General features: G+C 36.6%; 1 protein-coding gene across 2 annotated transcripts in view; it reads right to left on the bottom strand.

Annotated features, from left to right (window-relative positions):
* TMTC2 (transmembrane O-mannosyltransferase targeting cadherins 2) overlaps positions 1 to 24,580 on the bottom strand; it is a 412,004-nt gene that overhangs the window by 60,399 nt on the left and 327,025 nt on the right. For both annotated transcript variants that reach the window (XM_042947264.1, XM_042947265.1), the window contains exon 10: positions 8,890 to 9,004. In XM_042947264.1, the coding sequence (XP_042803198.1) occupies positions 8,890 to 9,004 (115 nt within the window). The remainder of the gene's footprint in view (positions 1 to 8,889; positions 9,005 to 24,580) is intronic.

Below are 24,580 nucleotides of genomic sequence, written 5' to 3'. Positions count from 1 at the left end.
AAAATCATTCATACCAGGAAGCTACACTGGGTCCAAGTGGGTGACTACCCCCATCTAACATGACACTCCTAAGAATTAACATTAACATAAGAAAAGTGATGTCCCTTATCATCTATGCCAATAATAGATTTATCAGCTGGAGATTCAGATGAGGCTCCTATCTCATTGCCAACTCCTGACAATCATATATGTAGAGCCCTTCCCCTCTTCGATATTATCTGTGGTCCCTCAGGGCCAGGAAAGGTAAGGAAGTAAAAAAAAAAAAAAAAAAAAAAAAAAAAAGCCTAGATGGTATTTGTAAACTGGACTATGAAGTAAACCTTGAATTCCCAAAAACTCACTGGATTGGGCTATCTTTTAAAATTTATTTTTTTGCCATCTGTGAAAAGGTGGGTTCAGAGTGAACACAAAAAGTAATGAAAGTCAGAAACAAATGTCATTATTTGATTACTAAAGAATTCCATTTTGTACATGGGACTATGAAACCTGTATCTGTTAAACAATATAGAAATATATTTCATGTATCTGACTCCCCTCCCTAGTATTATAATAGAAAAGTATCTTTTGGAACACAGGTTTATGGCCCAATATTATTATTTTTATTATTTTTAATTTTTTTTATTTTAGAGAGAGAGAGCGAGCATGTAAGCCGGGCAGAGGGGCTGCAGTAGGGGTGGGGAGAGAGAGAGGAAGAGAGAAAAAGAAACTTAAGCATGTTCCACGTTCAGCACAGAGCCGTACGCGGGACTCGATCCCATGACCCTGAGATCATGACCTGAGCCGAAATCAAGTCAGATGCTCAAATGACTGAGCCACCCAGGTGCCCCTATGGCCCAATATTCTTAAAAGAAAAGATATATAAAAAAAATTTGGGAGTCAATTACGTTATGAAATAACAACTTAATATACTCTGTGAAATGTTTAAAAGGAATCTGATTAAGAGAATCATTTATAACTGCCTACATTTGTATGTATTCTGTGAGAATTATAAAATTAAAGGTTGCTAAATTCAAAATTACTTCCTTTAAATTATAAAAAAAACCTTAATAACATTTAGAAGACTATGATTATTAGTAGCTGTGCACTGTCAATTTTAAATTAAAAATTACTTAACATGGATAATAACCACTGTTTGACTCATACAAAAGATAATATTTTATTAAAGTCTTGGTGATTATTCTCAAGGATAATTTGAGGAGGAATCATCTCTTCCATCTTCTTTTCTTATCTTTATTTTTACTTATTTATTTATTTATTTTTAATTAAAAAAAATTTTTTTTAACGTTTATTTATTTTTGAGACAGAGAGAGACAGAGCATGAATGGGGGAGGGTCAGAAAGAGGGAGACACAGAATCTTAAACAGGCTCCAGGCTCTGAGCGGTCAAGCACAGAGCCCGACACGGGGCTCGAACTCACGGACCGTGAGATCATGGCCTGAGCCGAAGTCGAACACTTAACCGACTGAGCCACCCAGGCGCCCCTATTTTTATTTATTTTTTGAGAGAGAGAGAAAGCCAGGGAGGGGCAGAGGGTGAGAGAGAGAGAGAGAGAGAGAAGAGAGAGAGAGAAATCCCAAGCAAGCTTCACACTGTCAGCACAGAGTCCGATGGCAGGCTCAAAACCACAAACCATGAGATCATGACCTGAGCCAAAACCAAGAGTCGGGCCCTTAACTGACTAAGCTACCCAGGCCCCTCACTCTTTCTCCTTCTAAACTAGAGAACTGTTTGTTCTCACATCATCAAAGTAAAATGAAACAGTAGCTGAGTTTTCCTGGGTTCTTGCCAACAGATAAACTGAAGTGTGACTTAAGTTACTCAAAGCAGCACTAAATTTTAATTGAAATTGATAAGTTGTATAATAGGAATAGAAGTAGAACTGAAGTAAACAAAGACATAAAAGTGTGTGGAAAATCTTAAAAGGGCAAAACCAGAGCCACACATATATACAAACAATGAAGCAGAAAAGATCCTTCTAATAGAACTCCTGGAAGATATTGCTTATAACCATCAAATCACCTTAAATGAAAAGTTCTCTGTCAAGACATCAAAAATAGGCTACATGATCTGTTGACATCCATCTTGGTTCTAAACATAAAAGATGGTGAGGTAAAGCTGACATGTAGCAATAATCAAGGAAAAGGCAAGGCTGATGGTGTAATTTCACAAAAGATTCCTGAATTAGAAACTTCTTGATGCCCCTTGAGAGTCTGAGTTTATTCTTTCATGACCTCAGATCTTTCAGGGCTGCGAAGGACAGGTTAAGCCTATGTCTGAAAACATTATATAACAAAATGTACTGGAGATATTAAAAGGGAGGAAATGTTTATTGGCAATGTCAGTTATAATATGCATATATAGTAAATAACTACTTATGTTCAATTCATAAAGCTTGGGTGGGGAGAAGGAGTTGGGAGGGGTGGAAAGAAGACAGGCAAGATAGAACTTGCTTGCAGGGGTCATCTGAGAACCAATATCGTTAAGTATCACCTAGGACTTGTTAGAAGTGTAAAACCTCAGGCACCATCCAAACATACTAAATCAGAACGTGCATTTTAACAAGATCCCCAGGTGATTCACATGCACATTCATGTTGGAGAGGCACTCGGTTGGAAGATGCAACCTTCAACCTCATCTGCCACTGCCCTTTGCTTTAAAGACCTTACAACCCATTACAACCTAGTTGAAATAAACCCCCTCTGGATCAAAAGTTGGCAGTAAAGTACAATTTATAATTGAAGAATCCAATGACTTTTCAAGGGGTCTTTGGTAATTTTGGAAGTATTAAAGACGAAAGGCCTAAGAGAGCTTTGAAAAAAATATATCTCCAATGTGTGTGTGTGTGTGTGTGTGTGTGTGTGTGTGTGTGTGTGTGTGCACATTTCCAATCCACTTTGAGAAACAATTTGATTCGGTTCCTTTCTTTCTTAAGAATTTCACTTTAAGGGTGCCTAGATGGTTCAGTCAGTTGAGTGGCTGGCTCTTGATTTCAGCTCAGGTCCTGATAGCACAGTTGGTGGGATTGAGCCCCGTGTCTAGCACTGTGCTGATAGCATAGAGCCTTCCTGAGATTCTCTCTCTCCCCCGCTCTGCCCTTGCCCTGATCATACTCTCTTTCTCTCTCAAGATAAATTAATAAACATTTTTTTTCAATTTTATGTCACTTCTAGTGGAATTTATAAAGAAATTAGTATACTTAAAGTCTCTAATTTTAACATATTTAATTATATAAGATTGTGTCCAGTACAGAAATTTAAAGACAACTATTCTTTTTCAAACACGCCTTCTGCTCGTTAGAAATCAGGGAAGCAATGGGAACCAGCTAGTACAGTGCAGGCCCTTACTACCTTAGGGAGCAGCGACAACCTGGCCCTTAGTCCTGGAAAAAAGAGAAGTTCACACTTCGTGCAGCTTTAAGTGTGTCCTTTGTCAGACACTGTACCAGTCTAAAAAGTTAGTATCTCTTTGAGAGTACAAAGGTGGAGTTCTCCCTCCTATGACTATAACTCTACTTTTCTAAAATTTATCATAAAGAGATAATTTAATAATATTGGAAGGGTCTTACTGTTTAGGACTTGCACATTCGATAACCTGTTACTCTATAAATCCTTTCTCCAACAATAAATTCAAGAATCGCAGCCTCTACATAGTCACCCAGTCATAAAGACATAAGGGAGCTAACCTGACACAGTAAAAACAGTTATACTTGGCCAGAATACACTAAATTTAAATCCCAGCTTTACTTTACCAACTGTGGGAGATATGGGCTCTTTTAAAGCCTCAGTATCTTCGTAAGTCAAATGGGAATATTGTTGTCTACTTCACATATGTGCAATTATAACTAAGAGAGTGACAGATATAAAACACAAAATACAGCACCAGGCAGACAGAACATACTTAAATAAATGCTACCTTTGTTCTTCCCTTACCCTGTTAAGTGGATGAAAAAACAAAAAAATTCCACCAGAGTCCATGAATGCTGTGAATCAGGTAAAGTTTGTTTTTAGTGCCTCTGGACTTCCTCCCAGTATCTCCCAAGTATCTTTGTGCCATCTCTAGCTTTTAGTTCTAGGAGAACACTGAGTAAATTCATTCATACAAAATGCTCCTAATACAATAACTGATTCAATACTTTCTTCTTACAACTCTCTAGATATAACTCTACTGAGTTCTAGCATTTTAAATTCCTCTGATTATTTTCCTTTGATGATAACCAATCTCCTTTTTAATAATGCTCTCATCTGGAAGCATCCAGTACTTTTCCCATTTTATTTGAAGTACTAAAAATGTCAACACATATGGTTAATATTCATTATGTGAGGCCACTCGACATCTGTGATCACCCTCCCTATAAATGTATTTGGTAATCAGCCACGATGTGGACCCCACCTTCCCAAGAAGGCAGAAGCCAACTGCCTCGTCTTCCAACTCTCTAGTAGCCAAGAGTCCAACCCATGACTCAGGTTTCACCAATCAGATGCAGCTGCAAGAGAAACAAGGTCAGCAATAAGCCTAACGGGGTGGCGGCTGCACCCAGGAGGACCATCTAATGAACGTGGGGCTTGCTCTGCTTGGTTCCTTGTGGGTGATGGTGGTGGAGTTTGGGACTGCAAAAGTTGCTGAGTCCCAGAGAAAGCTAGTTGGTTGGGCATTACTTCTGACTGTGTAGAGTGATCTCAAGCCCAAGAGAGAGCCTGTGGGCTACAGAATACTCTCCTAATAAATTCTGCTTCTGCTTAAACTGGCAAGAGAGAATTCTTCAGTATGCAACTAAAAAGTGTGACCCAGACATGAAGACAAGCTTAGGAGGAGGTCTATTTTCGGCAGTTTTGCTTTCAATACGATGACAGAGGCCTTCATCCTAGCTTGGAAATTTTCTGTTTGTTGATAATGCCTAATGTGTTCTATGCTCGCCTTCAGAAATTTTCTATTTATGTTAACATTTATACACACAAAACCAAATAAAACTGCATATATGTATAAATGCTAAATATGACCACACACACACACATATATGGCATATAACTATACATCATCTTTATATATACACAAATAAGACTATGTATCACATCTATATACATGCCACATATACACTATATATGGTATATATACATACCTGTACCCTACATATAATTATACTAACATATGTGTAATTATGATTATGTATATAATGTTCTCAATCCACCCTCCAATCTTTTATCCTTTCAGTCACCATTTTGATGTCTTTAGTACTTATGATTTAAGTTCTGAAAAGATACCTGTAACTTCTATTTAAATTATCAGTCTATCAGATGCTGGGGTGGCTCAGTTGGCTGAGCATCTGACTCCTGATCCCAGATCAGGTCATGATCTTACAATTAGTGAGTTCAAGCCCTGCATCAGGCTATTTGCTGTTATGCAGTATGTAGTATGCAGCCTGCTTGGGATTCTCTCTCTCTGCCTCTCTCTCTTGCTCCTCCCCTCCTCACATTCCTGTGCACTCTCATTCTCTCATTCTCTCTCAAAAATAAAAAAACACTTAGAATATAATAATAAAATAAATTATCAGTCTAACAATTATCCATTACCTCCACTGCAGTTATAACCTCAGAGATCCTATTAATCTCTCAGTAATCTTTTCTAATGTCACACTGTTCCTCTTTCAAACCACCTATTTCATTTTCAAAGATATTTTCTGTGTCGGTTAGGCTAGGTTAGGTGACACTGTGGTAATATAAACACACCTTAAATCTCAGTGAAGTAAGACAACAAAGTTTATTTCTCACTCACTCATTCAGTGCACGTGAGTAGGGAGGTCTGTCCGCCTCTGGTCATTTCAGGATCAATTTCCACAATTTCCAAGTCAGAAAAGTGAAGGGCCTGGACTCTTACAGCTTTGGCTCAAAAGTGACATATTCATATCCACACACATTCAACAACCCAAATAAGATCCATAAAGGTCTTCAACTTGGAAGAAGCAGAAAAGTATAATCCTTTTACGTTTATTGAAGGTGGAAGGCCTACACATTTGGTAAACAGCATTAATTCTTTCATACCACATAATGTTCTTGTGAATCACCTAAATAGCAGGAATTTATAGATAGCCTAAGTGGCTCTTGGGTTTAATGTAAATCTCACTGCTTTCATGAGGGCTCTTCACTTGGATACATCTGATTTGTCATTCTTATCTGAACTGATAATTTGAAATCCTATATTTCAAACTTTCTATGTGCTAATTCTACACAGACAGATCACTATCCACTACTGAGAGTTGAAATGGGTCTGTTTGAAATTTCTCAAATTTCAAGCCTCTGGAAGGTCCCAATAAGATGAAGATTTGTCCCTTGATGGTTAGCCCCAGGACGTTCCCTCTCCCAATCTAGTCTCATCCAGGTGGAATAACTTTTTTTGGGGGGGGATTTGTGATAAGCCATTTTTTCCTCATTAATAGACTCTTTGGGCAATTTCACTGGAATTAGCCAAGGAAAGGTAAGTTAAATTAATGTGTTCAAACCATTCCTTGAACTACAACATTTCCTAAATTGCTGATTTTGGATAGGACAGTAGCCATTAATCCAGTCAACCAAGACAAACCAGGGAGACATCAGCTCTTTCCCTCATACCCTACCTTATACTCTTTTCCTTCACCAAACCCTGCCAATTTTGTCTCCTAAGTACCTAGCAAAGCAACAGAGCTCTGAGGCGAGAATTAATACCAAACTCAATATACAATAATTTGGCATTACCAGAGGAAATGTCACATGTAACATTAAATAAGCAAGATCCTGATAGCTAAGGATTTTGATAATGCTGCTCAAGGCAAAACCAGTAGCCTTTCTCACTCCTTTCAGCAAAGTCCTAAGTGCTCTTGATTAATAAGGGAAAAGGCTGCTATTCAGTTTGCACAGTAAGTACTCAAGAAAAAGTTGAATTTGATAAAGGGGAAAAACAGAAAAATGGAGTAAAAACATTCATGGGGACTGCCACCAATTTGGGTAGGCTATAGCCAGGTTGCTGTGTCCATAATTGCAATCAATATTAGGAAGGTGTTGACTGCAACTTAATGAGAAATGCAGACTGCAGAAAGCTAGAAGGAAGGTTCTGAAAAATAAATCCTAAAGATTTCTACATCACCAAGGTATAACAAAAATTTTCCACTGGTTTCTGGCACTATGGTAACTAAGGAAAAGTTATGAGTGATATATTTAACAAGGACGTTATTTTTGTAATGTTCTTATAATGGGTTTCAATTGGTAGACTTTGAATTTCAGGTACTGACTTAATATGTAGCAAAATGCCTTACTGATGAAAGTATCTATTATGATTAAGATGAATTAGCCTGTAGAAAGTTGTGCATATCCATCCTTGCAAATGGTTTATTGTGACTAAAAGCATGGTGTTTTATTCATGAAGAACAAGTTCCTTCCCTATAACAGCCCTAAGCTTGTCATGCAAATGGAAGTGTCCTTTAAAGATTATCTTTGCATTGAAGGTTCTTGCAGATTGGCTATAGTTTATTTTATAAAGATACCAATAGTTGATTGAATACTGGTTTCTCTTTGTAGATACCAGCTTTAGGAATGCTAAATGTTAAATGTGGAGTGAGTACATTCAACTGAGACCTCACAGTACACTCTTTACTCTCAGACTTTGAATTTATTTAAAACTTATAAAAAGCTAAGTAGGAAGCCAAGTGGTTCTCAAAGGACAATGCAAGGGATACTTGAGGTATTGGAAATAGTCTGTACTTTGACTATGATGATGGATACACAAACCTGTACACGTGTGATAAAAAAAGGCACAGAAATAAACACACACACACACACACACACACACACACACACACACACACAGGGATACAAGTATAACTAGAGAAACTCAGTGAGATCAGTGGAGTGTATCAGTGTCAATTTCCTGCATTTGATATTATACTATCATTTTATGATATTACCATTGGGGAAACTGGATAAATGGTACAGGGGATCTCTATATTATTTCTTACAACTGTATATAAATCTATAATGATCTCAAAATAAAAACTAAGCAAAACTACTTTTCTTGAAATTCCATGTTTTAAAGCCATCCAAATGTGAAGGAATTCCTTTGGTATTTTTCTTCCCTTTTAAGAGAGTAATCTACATGATTATAAACCTATCCTTAGAACCAAGCACAGAGCCCATAGTGTGAATGTCAGCTAATGAAGCATTTAGATAGAGATTTAATTAAGTGAAATTCAGGTAAGATTGTGGGAGAAGGGTTATTCATATTGCTAATAGAACAAATACTGCTTTTTAAAAAAAACTGCTTTTAAAAAAAATTTTTAAAAACTCAAATCATTTGAGTTTCTTAAAAACATACTCCTTTAACCTAAAACACCACTTATGGATGCATTAAACATTCTTTTTATATTCACAACAAAAATTATTGATCTGCCTTTTAATTGCTTTGCTAATATTATAATTATCCTTTATGATATCTTTCTGAAAATAGAAGTATTAAAAGGTCTACAAAGATATATTGTTTCAGGGCCATTTTGAGACTTTGATAAGCCTTAGGTATATTTGTATTTGACAATCCTCTCCACCACCAAACATAATAAAATAAATTCACATGCCACATTCATGGGAATGTGGAAGGGAGTGTGAAGGGAATCACAAGGGAACGTGAATTTCCCTTTTCATGGGAAAAGGGGTCTCAATATTTTTCAGAGTTCTGAATGCTTATATGCCCTACATATACTGTGCACATGGACTTTAATGAATACAATACACCTGACTGATTTTAGCACGGTAAAAAGCACAATTCACTTCAAGAATGTGGAATAAGGCGGTATGACAGGTGAATCAGTATACCTAATTGCCTTCCCAAAGCTACAAAGTTGGTCTTCTAAGGTATAGTAGCAAAACAAACCTGAGCATGTGGGCAGCACTGAAGACCACATCGAACTCTGTGCTGTCCAATTCAGCTGCTTTTTTTGCCATCTCAGCTGCTTCTATGAGGCGAGCTTCTTCCAGAAGAAACTGACCTGTAAAGTATAAAAGCAAGTGAGCTTCAACTTGGAAAATACAAATCTAATCCTGTGAAGCCATTAAAGCTGCTATGGAGGAAAATATAAAAATAGCGGTAAACATGATTTGAAGCTAAGGTTTATGTATGCTGTACATCTATAGCTCTTCACTTGGTTATATTTTATATGCCTTTCCCTTCATTGCAGGACATCCCAATGCACCTGTCTGGTACATTAATAGAGTTGGGTCTTTTCTTGTCCTTAAAAAAAAAAATCCTGTATAGACTATCGAACCAAGAAATAAAATGAATACATTTAAAGATATATTACAAAAAAGAATTACATTTATTTTAATTATTAGTCCTTTAAAACAGCTACTGTCTCTTATGCATATGTGCAAACAAGGCTATCTATATTGAGATATATTCATTTCTTATATTCAAGCAGCACTACAATTATTGAAGGAACATACAAAAGTCCATTTAGCATTTACTCACTCTTAATTAGATTGATTACTAAACATGGAACAAATATTAACAAGTTCACATTTTTGAGATTCCTTTCAGGTTTGCTTTGCAAGGTTAGAATTATTGCAGATAGAGCCATACTATTCTTTGAAACTATACCTCAAGAATTGATATAGGGTACTATCCCAGAAACATATTCTAAGGACAAAAAAAAAAAAAAAAAAGAAGAATTGGGTCCAATTTTAAGGATGTAAATAGGCAAGCAGAGAGAATAGGCTGACTTTTTGATTTTTTGCTTTATAGCTAGAGATATATTAACAGCACAAGTAATGAAGTTTGGCCCTATCTGACAAAGTTTGGCCCTTTCAAAAGAAAACCAAAGCAATGCGTAACAGTCTTCTAACCAAAAGGACTGGTCCTAAGATACAAGAGGACATTTTCTGTTTTAAGAATTTATAATAAGCTACAGATATTGCTTGTATTTAAGCATTTCTAAACTTAAATTGGTAAGAAATGGTAAGTAAAGATAAACCTATGGTTTCAAGCCTACTTATTAAAATGCAGTGACAAAGTTTTAAGACCAGAACTTAGACATCTCTCAGGTATTTCTACTAAAAGTTGTACATTACTCTCTTAGTTTGTCACCTAATACTATGCCTTTCTCATGCCTCAAAATAAACATAATTGTTAGGTCAGAAGATTATTAAGGACACAGATTTATAAATGCATTTGACCCTTGAATACACAGGTTTGAACTACATGGGTCCACTTATATGTAGTTGTGTTTTTGCTTTGTTTTTTGACAAATACAGTACACTACTAGAAATGTATTTTCCCTTCCTTATGATTTCAACTTTTTTTCTCTAGCTTACTCTATTCTAAAAATACAGTATATAATATACATGACATACAAAATAGGTATTAACAGTCTGTGTTATCAGTAAGGCTTCTAGTCAACAGTAGGCTATTAGTAGTTAAGTTTTGGGGGAGTCAAGAGTTATACACAGATTTGCAACTGTGCAGTGATCAGTGCCCCTAACCCCCATGCTGTTCAAGGGCCAACTGCAGTTACATTTATAAATAGAAGAACACATTACTTATGAAATTCGGGTGTATACTAACTATAAATGTGTTGATATGAGGTTCAACTGAAAGTATATGCTGTTTAAAAACAGCAAAATAAGAAGAAGATACTCTATGGCATCCTGAAAAATTAATATCTCATCATTTATGTCTTAGTAGAGGATACCAGGCTAAACCCATTCTTCAGTTACTCTTATTATAGGTGTGTATTTTTTTCCTTTTTCCTTTTTAATGTTTTTTTTTAAATATTTATTTATTTGAGAGAGAGAGAGAGACAGACACAGAGACAAAGACAGAGAGAAAGAGAAACATGAGTGGGAAGGAGCAGAGAGAGAGGGACAGAGAGAAAATCCCAAGCAGGCTCCTTGCTGTCAGCACAGAGCCTGACACAGGGCCCGATCCTACACACCCTGAGATCACAACCTGAGCAAGATCAAGAGTCAGATGCTTAACCAACTGAGCCACCCAGGCACCCCTTATTATAGGCTTTTCAAATTAACACATAATATTAATTGCCACCTGCCTTCAAAAAATAATGTTTATCCAAGTAAATGTATTAACAAATATGTTAATTACTATGTGATATTTAAACAAAGGATAATGTAGGGATTTATTAATTGTTCTTTTCCCTTTCCAGACAGCTATTAACTCTGAAATGTATTCTGTATTAATAGTTAGGAAAATACAACAATTAACTGAATAATGAAGGTTATTTAGTAAAATTCATTACTCCAGACTATAGAGGGTAAAGAAGATAAGATACACTAGCTCTGGTCCGAAAAGAAAAAACTATATAAAGGAAACCAAAGAGAAAAAGAGAGAAAAGAGGGGCATGATACCTACACTATCCACACAGAAACAGAGGACAATGGCAAGAAGCTTATGTGATGCAGATAATGATACTGGTGGTTTAAGAGGTCAGTTTATATGCAAAGCCCCAAGGGCAAAGCCTTTCAAGCTCTGTCAGTGCCAAACACATCTATCTCTATTTCTTTTTTTTTCTTTCTTTCTTTCTTTCTTTCTTTCTTTCTTTCTTTTTTTCACAGTTTTATTTTTTTATTTTTATTTTTTAATATGAAATTTATTGTCAAATTGGTTTTCATACAACACCCAGTGCTCATCCTAACAGGTGCCCTCCTCAATACCCATCACCCACCCTCCCCTCCCTCCTACCCCCCATCAACCCTCAGTTTGTTCTCAGTTTTATGTGGATCCTGAGAAACTGAACAGAAGACCATGGGGGAGGGGAAGGAAAAAGAAAAGTTCGAGAGGGAGAGAGCCAAACATATCTTTAATGTTCAACAACAACAAAAAAGGATAACAACATTAACTAGCTGTATAAAATTAAATACACAATTTTTATCATAATTTTAAAACATTTCTGGGGCGCCTGGGTGGCTCAGTCGGTTGAGAGACCGACTTCGGCTCAGGTCACGATCTCATGGTTTGTGAGTTCGAGCCCCACGTCGGGCTCTGTGCTGACAGCTCAGAGCCTGGAGCCTGCTTCTGATTCTGTGTCTCCCTCTCTCTCTGCCCCTCCCTCACTCATGCTCTGTCTCTCCCTGTCTCAGAAATAAATAAACATTTAAAAAAAAATTAAAAAAAAAAAAAAAACGTTTCTTTTCCTTTATGTCAGCTTTGCCATGCAAAATGCAATTTACACACTTTGCAAGGTCCCCAAACCACATGAAACGTGTAATTTTTACTAAACAGTAACAGAAAAAAATCCCCATATGATCATTTTTAACAGCAGAATTCATTCATCATATTAACATTCAGAAAAACAATACCGCAGCATATTAGATATTTGCATAATTCCCCCCTTTCTGTTCTCGACGGACCATATATCTCAATATCCCAGCATTAGTGTTCTGCTATGATAAAGGCATAAAATATTATGCAGTGTGGACCATTTGGTGTCTGTTTTTAAACTGAACTTGAAAATGAGAATTGAGGTTGAAAGTGAATTATTATTCTGTTATCTTATACAATGATTGTTTGTTTGTTTGAAATATAGCCCAAAATTGATGGGGAAAAGAGCAATAAGCATTTTAAATACAGAGAACCAACATAAATAGGGAAATAAAGACACACTAGGTTTCTTCTTCTTCTTTTTTAAAATGTTAAAGTTTATTTATTTAATTTTGAGAGAAAGAGTGTGTGAACAGGGATGGGCAGAAAGAGACTCGATCCCACGAACCATGAGATCAAGCTGAAATCAAGAGTCAGCCACTTAGCTGACTGAGCCACCCAGGTGCCCCTAGCTTTCTTTTTAATAACTATCCAAAAAGCCTATACTGATAAGTCATTGGGGGAATAATGAGGAACAAAATTTGCTCTTACTCCTTCTGGAAGACTTGGCCTCAACTCACTCTTCCAGCAGCTTTATATATTATTGTTCCCACCAGACACTTGCCAACACCTGTTGTCTCTTGGGTTGTTGATTTTAGCCATTCTAAGGTGTGAGGTGGTATCCCATTGAAGTTTTGATTTTCATTTCCATGATAATAAGTTATGTTGAGCATCTTTTCGTTTGTTTCTTGGACATCTGGATATCTTCCTTGGAGAAATGTCTATTCATGTCTTCTGCCCATTTTTAATTGGACTATTTGGTTTTTGGCCTTTGAGTTGTATCAATTTTTTATATATTTTGGACACTAACCCTTTATTGAATATGTCATTTGCAAATATCTTCTCATGTTCAGTAGGTTGCCTTTTGGTTTTGTTGACTGTTTCCTTTGCTGTGCATAAGTTTTTTATTTTGATGTAGTTCCAATAGCTTATTTTCACTTTTATTTCCCTTGCCTCAGGAGACATATCTAGAAAAACACTGTCTTTTCTAGAGTGTTCTCTGAATCACTGATGTCAGAGAAATAACTGCCCATGGGCTTTTCTAGGATTTTGATGGTTTCAGGTCTTTTACTTGAAGGTCTTAGATCTTTTACCACTTTGAGTTTATTTTTGTGTATGGTGAACGAAAGTGGTCCAGTTTCATTCTTTTGCATGTAGCCGTCCAGTTTTCCCAATGCCATTTGTTGAAGAGACTTTTCCCCATTGTATATTCATTCCTCTAACAAATTCATTCAACAAGGGAGTAATAAATATGACTTTAATTTTTTACTAGTACCTATTGATGCTGCTATTCCACTGTCCATAGTTTGAGAACCAGTGTCTGATAGGAACAACAAAATAAACATTTTGCACCATAATCTAGATGCTCTGTCTGGATTAGTCACCAGTTAGATTGAGGTTTTTTTGGTCGATCAACTACCTGTATTCTTCCCTATATTACAAAAAATAATGGCCAGGTTACACATACACGTGTGGATAGAAAGATACATCTATATCAATAAGATATATGCAGTAAATACAAGTTTACAAACTCTTTCAAACTCTTAAAATAAGGAGATTTAAGAATTTTATCCTTCATATGTAGAATAGTTATGAGAAATCACTTCTCTTTTACATATAGTAAACAAACACATCCTTTGTGTTTGATAATTGAGCTGAATTTCAAATACACTATGAAAATCTTAAGTAAAATATATTTTGTTCTTATGTATGTATTGTACTACCATGCTTTATCATTATTTCTTTGGTTTATAATTTGTCTTACCCAAGTTAATTATCATCATCATATTTAATTGTCTTCAATCAAAGGAATAACAAAGGCAAAAACAAGATGAGAAATTACAATGAAAGAAAGTAATCTGAGTAGGGAAATACAGAAAAGGATATTTAAAGAGAAAGCATTCTCTAGAGGTCCAGATACAAAAAGTTGAAGTCTCCCCAGAGGCTAAAAAAGGCAGAGGGAAAAAGCAGTTGACAGTTCTAGATTCAAGTGCTTCTGCATTACAGTTATACCATTTCCTTTCTGGATAATTCTCTAACTGACCCCTTTAAACAACTTGGTAGATTTTTATCAATGTTTCAATAAGACAAACTGGTGAAGATCAAGCCTTCATTAATTCCTGGCTTTAGAAAACTGCCTGAAAGGTAGAAATCCACAATATAAGTTGGCCTTAAGCCTAAGGCTCAAATACTGCTTTGTAAAAATTCTGCAAATAAACTCCCTAGATTAGTTGGGATTGGCATTTTTTACTAAAATATATGAAAAAGTCACTCTTCTGATCAATGTAACTAAATTAAAGAGCTAAAACAATCTGTAATAGGTGTCATGCTAATATAATTCTCTTTGGGAAAAATCATTCGTATGTAGCTTTAAAAAATGTTCAAAGGCAAATGAAAATCTTATTTATAAAATAACACCGTGAACTTAACATTCTCATTAAATAGTTCCCCTTGGCAGAGGACATTAGTTATCTAAATAGATCCAGAATTGTCTGACTTCTAGCACTACCACCTTGTCTCAAGCCATCATGTCACTCTGGATTGCAGCAATTACCTCCTGACCAGTCTCCATACTGCTGCCCTTGATCCTAAAGGGTACACAGCAGTCAGAATGATCCTATTAAAACGGGAGTCAAAGACCATCATTCTACAGGTGACTTAGGGAAACGTAATGTCCCTTATCTTGGACTACACTGCCTGATATAGTCAGGAGGGAGTTCCTCCACCCATTCTCTGACCTCATCTCCTTTGTCTCCTTCTACTCTCCCTCTTGGTCACTTATTCAACGTACACTGGCCTCTTGCTGTTTGTCTAACACATTGAAGAAACAAAGACTCCTGCTTCAGAGTCTTTATTTGCCATTCCCTCCACCTAGAGAGTTCTTTCTCCAGATATCAGAGTGACTAACTCTCTTACTTCCTGGCACACTGTGGGGATTTAATAAATACACATTCAATAACAGGAATGAATTACCTATGTCCCTATGTGGCTACTTTTTGTCATCTGCAAATGTAAGCTACAGTCCGGCCAGCATAGGTCACCAGGCACTTGTCTATTCATATCCTCTCACCTTAAGAGTGATTTTAGGCAGGGCTGCACTAAATGGCCATACACGCTGTGTACTGCAAAATTTCCAAGGTTGCTATTCACAGTGAGGTCTCTATGAATATAAGCAACATGGCAGCCCTGGTTTTAGATCTCCGAATTTCTCTTAGAAAATGGCAAATAACCCAGACATCAATTATACCTTCAAAGATATACTAATTCCACAACAGTTCAAACTAATGCAATTTGACTAAAATCTATTATACCCCGTTGTACTTTGGAATAAATTCAGTAGTCTGGGAAAAGAAGAAGAAACAATGGGTTAATGTATCCAAGAAACATATATTGTGCCTAATACACATAAGATATGGTGATACTGGCAGTGGAGAAGGGGGAAGATAAATGCAACATTTATCCTTGAAACAGTTCCAATTTAGTAGAGGAAAGAGGAGATTATGGAGATATTTTAAGTGCAAAAGAGATGTAAATTTGAGGAGATGTAAGGTATCACAAGCTAAGTGCATTGTATCTGGATGGTGTAAACACTTGGTTTTTGTTCAACTTATAATCAAAGTTGAATATACACAAAGGGGACAAGTAAGGGTATCACTTGGAATTTTCACAAAGTGGCTATGGTCATATAATTATTAGCCAGATCATGAAAAAGAACATTACCAATATCCAGAAGCATCTAATCTTTTTTTTAAAGATTCAGCAGATTGAAGCAGGGGAAAACCCTGGAAGATGGTAGATATATTTGGGCTGCTTTTGTTGATATCTTATGGCAACAAGCCAGGCAGGTAAAGTGGAACTGTAGCAAGCCTGAAATGTTTCTATTCAGGAAGGTGAGTAACAAACACCTGATAAGATAGCGTAGAGGGTAATGCGATGCTCAGGAGTTAGACTGGCTGTCCAAAGAAGATGCTGCTAACGAGAGGTTTTAATGTATGCTAATTAGACTTGGAAGGATTAAAAATATGGAAGGGAACCTTCCCTTTTGCTTCTCTGAAGGAAGGGTTGCTGAGTGTCTCTTTCTGAGCATCCCTTGCATTTCAGGTATGCTCTTACTTTTTTTTTTTTTTTTTTAAGTAATCTCTATGCCCAATGTGAGGCTTGAACTCATGACCCCGAGATCAAGACAGTCACATGCTCTATCAACTAAGCCAGCCAAGTGTCCCTGCTCTTAATCTTTAAAACCAGTCTCTCTCCCCTTCCCGTCTATTAGTTTTGTTGCTTTGTGTTTTTGCGCTCTTGGAAGCCTGATTTAATAACAGCTCTGGTTTATTGAGACAAACCCAACGTGATAAATGTGTGGTGGTTACTGGCCGAGAAAACAGGTGGACCAGCTGAGTGAGGAAAGGGATACCCAGGAGATCAATCTGGAGTGGTCACTTTGAGGTTGGGAGGTCCCCTATTTGTCCCTGTATGAACACGAGACCAAAAATTTGCCCTGAATTGGACAGGTGGCAAGGAAGGTGTCTGGTGCAAAGGAGATTAGAGGAACAGCAGGCCAAGGCTCTGTGTTCAAGTAGAAAGGAGGTCAGGAAGGCTCGGGATGCTTTATTACATTTATTTCTCCCCTGCCTCTTTCCAGAAGGGTTATGAAATGCCAGAGAAATATTGAGGAAGTTATGAAGACTGTCAGATAAAGAGTGAGAAGTAGAAGGAGGCGAGGAAGAGAAGAAGGGAGACTGGGGAGAAAGTAAAAAGATGTCAGAGAAAGAAGGAGTGGGAGGAGGGACAGGGAGGGAGAAACCTCACAACCCACTATAAGTGTAAAGAATATATATATATATTTAATATAAACCAATGCACTGTATGAAGGAAAACAAGCTCACACTGGGCTTTAAACAATCTGAGGAATTTTACCACCTAAAGACGAAGGGAAAGATATAACTAGATGAAGAGTGTGACCTAATCAAAGTATACAGGTGAGTAGTGTCATTTGCTAGACAAGGGAGTTGTAAGGAAAGAAATGAGGTAGACATAAGGTCTCAAACACAGGGGAAGTCAGTAAGGAAGGGAGTGTGCCTCTGAGACTAACTTACGATGGCAATGAGTATGGAGAGGGGTGGCTCCCAGAGCCAAATGCTTATACCCTTTTCCTAGGAAGAGCTCTGAGTCTCCTCATTGCCCTCCAACACCATCTCAATGGACTCTTCTGAGGGGTTCCTTCACAGACGTGTCACTGAGGCACAGAAGAGTTAATGGCAGGGTAGCAAACTTCGGGAACAACTGTCTTCAATTAAGTGAAAGGCAGAACATAAACAAGAATCTCAAAGTGCATTCCATCACCAAATCCAAATAGCTAAGGCTGGAAAACCAGTATCTCTCTTTTTCCTTCTCTGCCTTCCTTGCTCGTTCTCTCACTCTGTTCCCAATTACTTGTTACCTATAATACTCATTCTTCTTGCAAGCAATTATGTCTTTTCTGTTCTTTCTGTCTTCATGTTGATGGATACAGAGTCCTCTTTTTCTTCGTATCTAGATTTTTATTGTCCCCTTTCCCCCTGATCTCTGTCTCTTTTTTATATACCTTATCCAAATTTTTTTCTATAGGATTCATTCATTCTCCAAGGTATCGGTATGGGTCCTATTCCATTTTAAAATAATAAATGGTCATTGTGACAACTGAGCACATATGACAGGCTAGTTATTTTACAGAATTGTCAACAAATCCTCACAAGCTGAGGCAGTAGCAATCATCTCTAGATTAAGAAATTGAGGAACAGAGAAGCTAGCAAAAGGTAGACCATGTTGAAGGAGCAATTAACAGAGGGGCTGAGAGAGCCACATTCCAAAATCCATTATACCCCCCTATCCCTAATCTAAAGCTTAACTCAGTTCTTATCACCTTGCTTTTGTGGCTTCTTGAGTCCCATACAAAGACAGATTCAAAATAATATGCATATATAAATTGTTGCCGTGGTCTGAGTGTTTGTACCTTTACTCTCTCCACCCACAAGTTGATATATTGAAATCCTGGAGCCTTCATGAATGGGACTAGTCTCTTCATAAAAGAGACCCCGGAGAGTTACCTTGCCCCTTCCATCATGTGAGGGCACAGTGAGAAGGCTGTCACTGAGGAAGTAGGCCTCCCCAGACACTGAACCTGCATACACCATGATCTTGGACTTGCAGCCTCCAGAACTGTGAGAAACAAATTTCTCTTGTTCATAAACCACCCAATTTATGTTGTGCTGTTACAGCAGCCCCAATGAACAGAGGCAGAACTTAACTGTACCTTTTTCTTAACAAAGCATCACCTAGTTACAATTTAAAGCAAAGTGGACTCTATTCCCATGCAAAAAATGGAAGCAGAGATGAGAAAAGGAAAGAGCAAAACTAACTAAAGGCCAATCCGTCCTTCAGCAGTCATCCTTTTACTGCAAAAATACTGACTGACCATCTTTGTTATGTGAGGCACTGCAGCCAGTACGGGAACCTCTGGAGCAAGGCCACTCGGGTTACTTTCATGATTCTTTGATTTTCAGCCACAGTTTCCTCACTTCACAAACAGGAATATCCTTGCTGTGTTATCAGGAAGAGTAAATGAGATCATGTCAGTACCACTGTGTGGGGTGACATCTGGTGCCCTGCCTCCTATCTTTCCTTTTCTTTCCTCTTTGCATGAGCTCTTTTCTCTCTCTGTACCTTTCAGGCTCTGTCCCTGCCTTGATGACTTCAAGCTGCCCTTCCTTCCTACAGCCTTGAAGTACATGATTATGAGAGCTCCATGCCTGTGTTTCTCCCCCAAGCAGTGCTCCAAAATCTCAGCATTCTGGGTCTTTGTCACCACTGAGGACTCACCAGGCTCACATTTAGTGCGTACAGTTGAAAGTGCAAGGCAAACCATAAACATATCCTAGGCTTTAGAGTGAAAGGAGGTTCAAATCCTTGCTCTGCCAACCAGCTAGGCATAGGGCCTTTAAATGCTGCCACGTATACTCCTGATACCTTAAATCCCACAGATGTAAAATAGAGAGGATATGATTTCTGCACAGTGTTAGATTGCTGAAACAACAAAAGGTACATAAAAACACCCAACATTGGTGCAAAGACATAACTGTTGAACACTGAGCTTCAATAATAGCACTAGCATTAATGAGCACAGATGTGCCCAGCATGACACCAAATACTTTTCTTCGTAGAAATTCTCAAAACCCTGGTGTCAGGTCATACCATATTACTTGAATTGATTTAATCGTTTTAATACTGTGAAACGTCTTAATCCTCGTATGTTTTATAACAATAGTATTCTTTTTGTTTTTAGAGTTAATAAGGAAATGTGGTGGGTGCAATGGTCCAAATGTTTGTGCCCTCCCCAAATCCATATTTTGAAAACCTAACACCCAAGGGGATGGGAAAAAAAAGGGGGGGGGGGAGTGAGACCCAACTTTCAGTGTATTTGATATATATTTCATGTATCAACAAACCTACCAATAGAGCATCTGTGGATGGAAAATATCCCTGTTCATGTCCTCTGTTGACATAGACAGTGTAGTCAGGGTCCCTTGGTTCAAATGCTGCCTCTACTATTAACTGGCACTGAAGTCTTGGGTAATTTATCTTACAGCTTCATGACTTCACTTTCCTCTTCTGTAAAATGGAGACAGTCAAGCAATCTCCCCACCTGGCTTTTGTGGGGATTAAATGAGAATTCCACAAGAATTTCTCAGGACACAAAAGCCCTAAGTAAATGCTTGTGTTATTATTATATTTGATGAATTCATCACAGAAATGTGGTACTTAGTAGAGATTTCAGGCAAGATGCCTTTCTCTTTTTATTCCTACCTCATTTAATTTTTACATCTGAAATTCTACATGTTGAGTTCTGTCAAATAAGTTTTGGAAAATTATTTGTTTACTATAACAATTTTCCTGCTATCTTTTCTACCAACTACCTGAATAATAGTTTAAGACACTTGTTCTTTCACATTTTATCAAGTATATATATCCCTTCATAATAAATGTACTCATTAAAGAAAATATAAATAGAAAATATTAAGCCTGCAAAAAGAAAAAATGGCTGCAAGAGTCCAAAATGCTAAAACATCTACTATTAAAATTGCTTCTTTGGTTTTGTTTGCTTTGCTTTTCCAATGATGTGGTTATTTTTCAAAATTTAATCACTCTTCATGTACAGTAACATAGGCAGTTGTCTGTGTTATATATTCTTTATAAGTTCAACTTACGATATTAAATATTTCATCAAATGGGAATAGCAATAACTTATTTAATCATTTCCCTTTTTCAGGCATTTAGATGCCTTCCTATTTTTGCCTCTAATAAATAGCAATGGTATGGCCCAATTACTACCTTTTGTTAATAAACACAGAAAAAATATTTTCTTAACATATATTATCAAGAGAATTATTGAGAATAAATGCTAGAGTAACAAGGGAATTTATTGCTATTTGAATTTGAATTTCTTTATTTCTAAGGAAATTCTATGTTTACCTATCTTTTAAAATCTGTTATATTTCCTCTTTGGGGAATTATTTGTTCATATCCCTTGGTCTTTATATTCTGTTTCCCTTGTAGTTTTATAGTTTCTCATGTTTTAAGTAGACAGATGTTTTAGCTTATGCTTTTATGGAAATTATTTCTTATCACTTACCTGCTTGTCCTTTTACTGTATTTCTTTTTACATTAATCCTTTAATTTTTCCTTTATTCTTTGCTTATTAGCTTAGAGAATCCCTTCCCTGTTTTTCCCATTTTAGTCATGGTTAGTTTTAATTTCAAAAGGCTTTCAAAAATACGTCACATAAAATACACACCAGGTATGAAGATTAAATAATATTAACCTATTAGACACATTGCAGTAATAACAAATTTAAAATAAAAATTCAGAGGTAAGAAACGAAGTAGTTTGGAATGACATTTAGAAACATCATATTCTAATTATATACCTGTGAACTGTCTGTGCTGTCCTTGGAGCAATAAAGAGACACAAATACTGATATTTTAACAAAATATTTTGGTCTTAAGCATTAAACATAACTGTTATCTCAATGTAATTTTGCAAAGACTCACCAAAAATGTATTTTCATTTTAAATCACGGAAACACCATTATTTCGTTCATTATTTAATTTTTAAAACTACTCTTGGAGTTTCTGAAGTGATTAAAAATAAAATGTTACAACACATTCAACCTCAGCTAACTGCCACCTACTGACTAGCTTTAATTATGATAATAAAAAGTAACTACACACCTCTTACCAATTCAACTTATCACATATTTTCCACTTCCTCTCTTATAGTGTTCACTGATGAAATATCAAATATAATTTTTTAACAATTTCCACAAGGATCTACTTTTTAAAATGCAATTTAAGGGCATATAAAGTATCCTAGAGACAAACAGACTAGAATTTTAATTGTAGAAAGTTCTGGACTTTTCAAGTTCTTCTCCCACTATGTATGTTGAAAATTTAGGATCCAGAGAGTCACTTGGAAATTCTGAACTTCCATTATTTCAATCAAATGGCATTGAGATCTATTCCTAACTCATAGGAGTTAAGACAAAATAAAAAAAAAATCTGAATAAATGTAATAAGACATTTTCAGGATTCTAAAATTGATAGTAGAGCCAAATAATAACCTAGATAATTATAGTTTTAAAAATTCTACACTTCTCTTTGGGTTCAAGAGGAAGAATAACAAAATGACTGTTCCTCCACATTAGAAGTGATTTCACAGTTGTCTGGACCAGTCCTTTTCCATTCCCATTGCTTGAATTCTCTCTAACATTCTTAAAAATCTACAGTTGAAAAATCTTCAATGGGCACTCATTTCCTAACCTGGCAGCTCTCCTAAGTTGGATGTTCTTCCTTCTATGGAACCAGAATGTATCTTCGCAGAGTTTCTAGCTATGGTCCAAGTTCTGTCCTTGACCTATTCTCCAGACATATGCTGTGCCTTCTGCCTCAAATATTTTCTCTGCTTTATTATTCTCCAAAGTATCCACTTGTTTCTCCATTTTTTTTTTTTCTGGTGAACTACTATTCATTCAAATATAGCTTATGTGTCAGCTCATCAGGCACAGTTCTCCTGCACCCCAACCTCCCAAATCGAGGCCCCTTCATAATACTATATCTCCTTTATAAAACCAACTGTAATTATAATTAAATGATTATTTTTACAACGTGTGCCTCCCTCATCGGTTTGCAAGTTCCCTGTTGTCTCCTTACATCTAACTTAGTAAATACTAAGTTGGATTAAGAGGTTCAGGACTCATCACTACATAGCTGAACTCTTGGAATGAACACCTTCACCCAGAGAGAGTAACCGAAATGAAGAAAATGAGGGGAAAGGTGTACGGTCAAGAGGTTGCTGAGAAAAGAAGAAACCATCCAAGGTCAACATAAAAGAGTACTTCTAATAGCATTTATCATACTCTGCTTCCTTTTCACTTTTTATGCTTTTGTCCTTAATATTTAATGAATTTCCATCTACCCAGATGTATACATAGTAGGTATCTCATAATAAATGCATTTTGATTTAATTTGTTTCAATCTACCTAAAATTTACTACTAAGCACATAAAGAAAAATTACAATATATCTTTTTGACAAAATGGCTTTTCTAGTAATTTGTAAAAAAAAGACAGAGACAGAGACAGAGACAGAGACCTCTTGTCTTAACTTTTATTTTTTTGGCAGAAACTTTCCATTGGAGCCATAGGGAAATCCATGGAGAATTCCATGAATTACAGGCCCACATGAGATAGTAAGCCACCAAATCCTCATCTTTGACATTTATAAACTACCTTCCATAAAGCCTTCAGATGATTTGTTTCATATGGACATGGGGTACACTGTAAGCTTGATGACATTATGAATGTAACATTATACTATTACTGACACCATAGTTTGAAACATATTTTCTATACATTCCTTAAAAGTTTTGATGAAAGATTAGTGAGAAATTGAGTATATATTAGCAACAACATGAAATCCTAGCACTGAAACACATTTTGAAAGCCCACATCAACTCTTTCACACTTTACAGATAAGGAATCTTCATCCCAGAGACTACAGGGACCAGAGAGCTCTACATTTTTTTTAAACTTATTTTTATTTATTTGGAGAGCACGTGTGCACATGCACAGGCATTCACATACACGCCCACGAGTAGGGGGAGGAGCAGGCAGAGAGGCAGAGAGAGAATCACAAGCAGGCTCCACGCTGTCAGCACAGAGCCCATCACAGGGCTTGATCTCATGGTTTGAGAGATCATAACCTGAGCCGAAATCAAAAGTCAAATGCTTAACCGACTGAATGACTCAGGTGCCCCTCAGAGGGCCCTACATTTGACAAACTTACTGAACCAGTTTTACAAACCTGTCTAGCTTTCTTTGTGGCAAGCCAACCTGAAGCAGAAAAGACAGTCTGCAATGCAATCCCTTCCCCAAAACACAAAACTAGTGGATTAAAAATGCAAATAACTGAGAATACTTTTAAACATTGCCTTCTAATGGCCATTGCAGCCAATATAAATTCCTGTACTTCACTCTGTCTAGTCCCAACTGCATAGTATTTTCAAAGTCACTTGTATCATTAACAAGCAAATCACAAGCACATAATCACCCAGGAGAGTGAATCTCCAATAGAACAAAATTCACCCATGCTGGCATTTTCATGGGCATTTGCAAAAGCATTTTATAAAAAGACACAAAATAACATGGATATTTCATTTAAACATTTATTTTTAAGCTGAGAAAGTATTATTCATTCAATCTGTGGGTATAAATATCCTAAGAATATCCATAACCAGTAAGTTGACGGAGAAATCATAGTATGTACGTTCTCAGTACAGGAAGTAATAAAAATGCTAATGGAACAAACTTTCAGTCCGTTTTGGAATCCATATCCAATTAAAATGGAGACTACCTCTAACTGAGCTCAACTGACATTTATTACACATTACTGTGAGTAGGGCAATATGCTAGATATTGATGGTGCAAAAACGGAAAACAGGGACTCTCCATTCTCAATTATCTTAGAATTTTCTAAAGAAGGTAAGTGTATAATTTCAATATAAATATTAACATTCCCACAACTACTGCCAAGTCCAAACTATCTTCTTTGCCTAAAACATAGCAATAGAGTTCCCCTCCACCTTCCCCTAATCCTGTCTTCTCC

Source organism: Panthera leo, chromosome B4 (assembly GCF_018350215.1).
Source record: "Panthera leo isolate Ple1 chromosome B4, P.leo_Ple1_pat1.1, whole genome shotgun sequence".
Lineage (NCBI taxonomy): Eukaryota > Metazoa > Chordata > Mammalia > Carnivora > Felidae > Panthera > Panthera leo.
This window is presented reverse-complemented; position numbering and strand designations above follow the sequence as displayed.